General features: G+C 41.1%; 1 protein-coding gene across 1 annotated transcript in view; it reads right to left on the reverse strand.

Annotated features, from left to right (window-relative positions):
• Window positions 1–2785: 2785 nt before the first annotated feature.
• The window catches only part of gall (galanin-like), a 4801-nt gene continuing 2604 nt past the window's right edge, over window positions 2786–4982 (reverse strand). Inside the window, exons 5-6 of the mRNA XM_076298977.1 lie at window positions 3257–3316; window positions 2786–3120 (exon numbers count right to left, since the gene is read on the reverse strand). Of these exons, the coding sequence (XP_076155092.1) occupies window positions 3062–3120; window positions 3257–3316 (119 nt within the window). The 3' untranslated portion in view covers window positions 2786–3061. The remainder of the gene's footprint in view (window positions 3121–3256; window positions 3317–4982) is intronic.

The raw sequence follows: 4982 nt of genomic DNA on the forward strand, positions 1-4982 counted from the left end.
GAATGAAGATAATTTGTGTTGCCTCTCTGGTGGTGCCGACTGCAGAGTTGTTCTGTGGGAAGATTCGTATTTTCTTCTCTACAGATTCCTGTTTTATGAGTTTACTTTGCACAGCACTTGGTCACAGCTACCTCTAAAGGTCAAGGCTTTAGTTTATTAAGCCTCAGACATTGCCTGCGTAATCAAATGGCAAGCTCACATTTGGAGGGGATGGCTCCAACAGAATTTCGTTGTATCGCATACAATGACAATAAAGATCTATCTATCTATCTATCTATTGTATGTTACATGAGGCACGAGTTGCATTTCTAACCCAAGAGATGTCATATCTGTTTTACTGTGCCTGCAAAATGCCTTTATGTCATCAAAGCATATTTAGATGATGCATTGGCAATTACAGCATCTTAACCCAAGGACAATCAAGTTTGAAATTTCTTGAAAGGTTATCATCTATATGTCCTTGAGCAAGTTTATCTAAGACAGGAGTGCTATCGACCCCGAAGGACAGACCTCAATTTTTCTCAAGAAGTGCTCATGGTAAAGCATTACTGTATGTTCTGTTGCATCAACGTGTCACCTGATGACATGACTGTCTCCAAAGAAGCACTCTCTCATAGAAATCATTGACTTGCTGTCTTTAGTGGAATGAATGATTGCAGGCAAGCACACACATGACCGCCATGTTTGTGACCCATAGAAGTCATATATTTGAGAATAGTATATGCGGTAGACCATCTATATGTGGTCCCAGTGGGATAAGGGGAATAACAACTGCCAGGAGAGAGAGAGAGATATTGCATGTGTCTGTGTGTGTGCGTGTGCATGCGCTTGCTTCCGTTTGTGTGTTTGTAGGTAAAGGTGTATGTGTGAGTTCAGACAGCTTCCGAGTTTACAATAAATTGCTCTGTGGCTTTGTTTTTGTGACTTTGCAAGAGACTCTGAGAAACAGTCTGGAATGGTGTCAGACAACCGTGTGTGCCTGCAACTGTCAAAGGGCATTAGACAGACAATGATGCAGGGAAATCTTTATTCAGGAATTTATGTTTAGGCAATTGACAGGCTGTGTCTGGGCATTACTATTGCTGTCCTTGGTCTCTGAAAAGCAGAATAGATTACATCCATCTTGCTTCTGGAACTGAGGTCTGTGGATGTGCACTCTAGGGGTGGGTATCTAATGAATAAAACAGTACTGTGGGGGGAGGGGACCTTGAAGAAATGTCCTTTCTGAGTTTATGGAGATCAGTCATCATTTCTAGATGTGAAAATGTTTTGCGAATAATTTAAGTGTCCTGCAATCCTGAAAGGAAAGTTTTATGTAAAAACCTGAAGGGACTTTTAAACACAATTCTCATACAGTATTAAGGGACACGTTTTGGACACTAGTTGTTTAGGGGTTACTTTGTGCCATCTGGTGGATAAAGACTGAGAAGCATAAAGTAAAGTTTACCTATTTTGACCAGAGGATGGCGTTGAGAGTGCTGGTTCATGAAAAAACATAACTGCAAAATAGGGGATTGTATCTTTTTCTTTTTGTATCTATCTCTAAGATTATTTGACATCATTGGACTTTATTTCTCCATATTTATTTCAGCTAAGAAGGTTTATTATTTGTGTGAAGGCCAAATTGAGGGAAATGCCACTAAGAAGTGTAGGAAGGTGGTTGACATCAATTCCTTATTTATATGGAGACTTTCATGAATTATAATATAACTCAGTACAAAAACTCTGTTAATTGTAAATTAGGGAAGCATTTCGGTTTAGTTCAACTCTCACACCCAGTGGAAAGCCACAGAGGAACAAGCCAAAGAAGAAATGAGCTTATGCTTGGCCACTCAAGCATTACAGGAAACCTCCCTGAAACATGTGCTTTAAATAAATTTACAGTAAATTTTATATGAAAAACCCACAGTCTGCCACTCACACAGCTATTTTCATCTATTATGGCTCTTTTGGGTAGCACTGAAAGACCTTATCAAACACCTTGTGACCTTTTTTCTCCCTGAGAGGTATGTGGGTGTATATGGAGTGGGTGAATCCATTCTATGCCACCCTCAACTTTCAAAACGGTGGTGTTTGTCCCCCCAACATTGTCATCTAAAAGATGACAGAGACAAATCAGTTCTAACTACTGACCAATGACTCTAGCTGGCTACGCGAGCAAGATAGCCTAAACAAAAACAAAATCGCAAAAAGAAAGCAGATAGAAAGTACTGAAACAAATCAACAACACGCGCGCAGCTTTTCGTGCGGATAGCCCTAAATCTCCGTTTTTTTAATGATCCACATAAAATGTATTTATCATTTTTTGGTTTATTATTATAAAAACATAGCAAAGTGTTAGCAACCTATGGCCATGTCCATTTCCCTTGTGGGTTAAATGTTTTCATGCAGATAATAGGATAATGGCATAGGCCCTATTCTCTAATGGAAAGTGTGCAGAAATTGCACATTTACTTATGGGGGGGTGCAGTATCTGTATCTTTGTACATGAGCATCTTGAATCACTGAAGGTCACACAGACAAGACAGAGCACCAACAGCGTCACGCTCAGCTGGACATAGAACCTCATGACACAAGCTAGCCGCTCCCTTGTGTCCGTCACCTCACCTTCCTCAAGGCCCAATCTTCATAAAGGGGATTCATTGAATAGATGACAAAAATAACCCCTTCTTTTCACGGCATGTCTAAATAGCCAGCTGCTCCCTTCTTCTCCCCCTCCTCACGTTTGCGTGTATGTTAGAGAGGCAGACAAGGTCGTTTGTTTTGTACTTAATGATGTTGACTTTATTCTCTTGTTCAAAATAAATAGGTAATACATATAAAAACATGAAGGGATAGTTTTTTTAAAGTAGCTTACAACTGGAGAAGATGCATGGGACAAAAAAAAACAGAGCATACAAAGCAACAGTGGACACACAGCTACTGGGTCATAAAGTAACACCATGTTCATCTTTGAGAACAGTAAGGTCAGGTGTTCAAACTGCCGTGGTATGATCGTCTTACTTCTTGTCGATCCTCTGCCTGACAGTGTCAGAATGAGTCAGGTGGACAAACACAAGTGCTAGGCTCTCATGTCCTCCTGAATCATAGCGCTGTTCAAATCTCTCACAGTCCCAGTCTCTAGAAGAAAGAAGCAAAACAATATCCTTTTCATTCTGTGCTACAAAAAAGGACTCTCAGCTAAAGCAGTATTATGTCGTCAAGGCAAAGAACAAGCCATTAGGTAAAGAAGAAAAGGGTAGTGGAGATTTAGAACCTTTTAGTCGCAGGTACATGATGAGGTCCAAAAGGGTTTGAAGGTCATCGGAGTCGGTGCCTAAAAGAAACAACTCTATGTTTTTTGGGTTCGGGGGATTCAGACCATTTACCATAACAATAAAAATACCCTATTGAAAATCCCTTCGCTACAGTTTACTCTGTAGTATTAAAAGCACCTCAACTGCAAATCATTAGTATACATTCTTTTGTTTATGGCACATAATGTCCTTCATTCACATCTCTCACTGAGAGTGAGGTGTCTGAACTGAAGGCCACATGCTCCTAACTACATGCCTGCTGGATCCCATTCCAACCAACCTCCATCAAGCCACATCTCCCACTATCACGCCAGCAATCACACATGTGATTAACGCTTCATTTGCTTTTGGTACATTCCCTTCTGCATTTAAACTGGCCTGGGTAACACAGCTGCTTAAAAAGCTCACTATCACTCAAGTGGAGAACTATTGGCCTGTCTCGCTCCTCCTAATCCTTTTCCTGACCCTATAGGTTTCCAAACAGATCAAAAAATTCCTCTCACAGAGTGAATGGCTTTAAAAGTGGCCACTCCAAAGAAACCGCTCTGTTGTCCAAAGACAGAGCAGCAGCTCGGTCCTAGCCCTATACCTCTCTCATCTTGAATCCTGCCTCACTGGGCGATCATTCAATGTGTCTTGTCTAGGACAAACGTCCGCATCACATCGCCTCATCGCGTGGGTGCCCCAAGGCTCGGTGCTGGGGCCCCTTCTCCTTGGGCTCGCTGGGCCTGACTATCCGTTCGCATAGCTTCTCATATCACTGCAACACAGATGATCCCTCTATTTGTCATTCCCACTTGGAGATCTCTCATAAAGGCTGACCCCTCGGCCGCTGCGTTCCTCCAAGGAACATTGTCTGCCACTGCTACCCCTACACACGAAAATCCATACTATTTTCATTTGTAGTTCCCTTTTGATGGAGTGACCTACCACATGCCACCAGAGCAGGAGCGCCCCTCTCTATCTTCAAGAAGCTCTTGAACACCCAACTCTTCTGAGAGTATCTCCTAACACCCCCAACAACCTAACACACATCACATGCACTTACCATGCACTTCCTTTCTTCCCTTCTTCTACTTCCTTCTATCTCCTTCTCCTTTGACTACACATCGACTAGTACTTCTGGACTCTCATCCTCTGGTAGTCTCGTGGTGTAGTTGTATTTATTCTAACCTAAGGTCTCCTTTGCAATGTAGCTTGAATCTTAATCCTCATTTTGTAAGTCGCTATGGATAAAAGTGTCTGCTAAATGAATAAATGTAAATGTAATGTAATGTAAATGTACACTTAAAGGTAACCCGTGAAACCTCTGTGTGTTTTGGATTCAAGTAGGCTATGGCTAACAACCAAAGGCTTCACCATATGGATACCACTTGTGATTCAATAGCTAAAGGCAAAGAGGTGCTGTATCACACATATAGGACTGTATCACACACAAAGCTGACAAATCTCTATTTCTACAGTATATCTCTATAGAGCCTGATCAACATGGCACAAGGAAAAATCTAGCCAAGTGGTATAATCCCTAAACCACAGTTTACATGGTAGTAGAAATAGAACCACACAAAATACATTATAATGGTATAATGCTATATAAAAAATATTCTCATATACTGTATTAAGAAAACAACATTATCTTAGAGCATTTGTGTGTTTTGTGAGAAGTGATGTGATCATGCACTAGTC

Source organism: Alosa pseudoharengus, unplaced genomic scaffold, assembly GCF_046254945.1.
Source record: "Alosa pseudoharengus isolate Yale_2024_CS ecotype anadromous, Long Island Sound unplaced genomic scaffold, YU_APseudo_1.1 YU_APseudo_1.1_scf_21, whole genome shotgun sequence".
Taxonomy (NCBI): Eukaryota; Metazoa; Chordata; class Actinopteri; order Clupeiformes; family Clupeidae; genus Alosa; species Alosa pseudoharengus.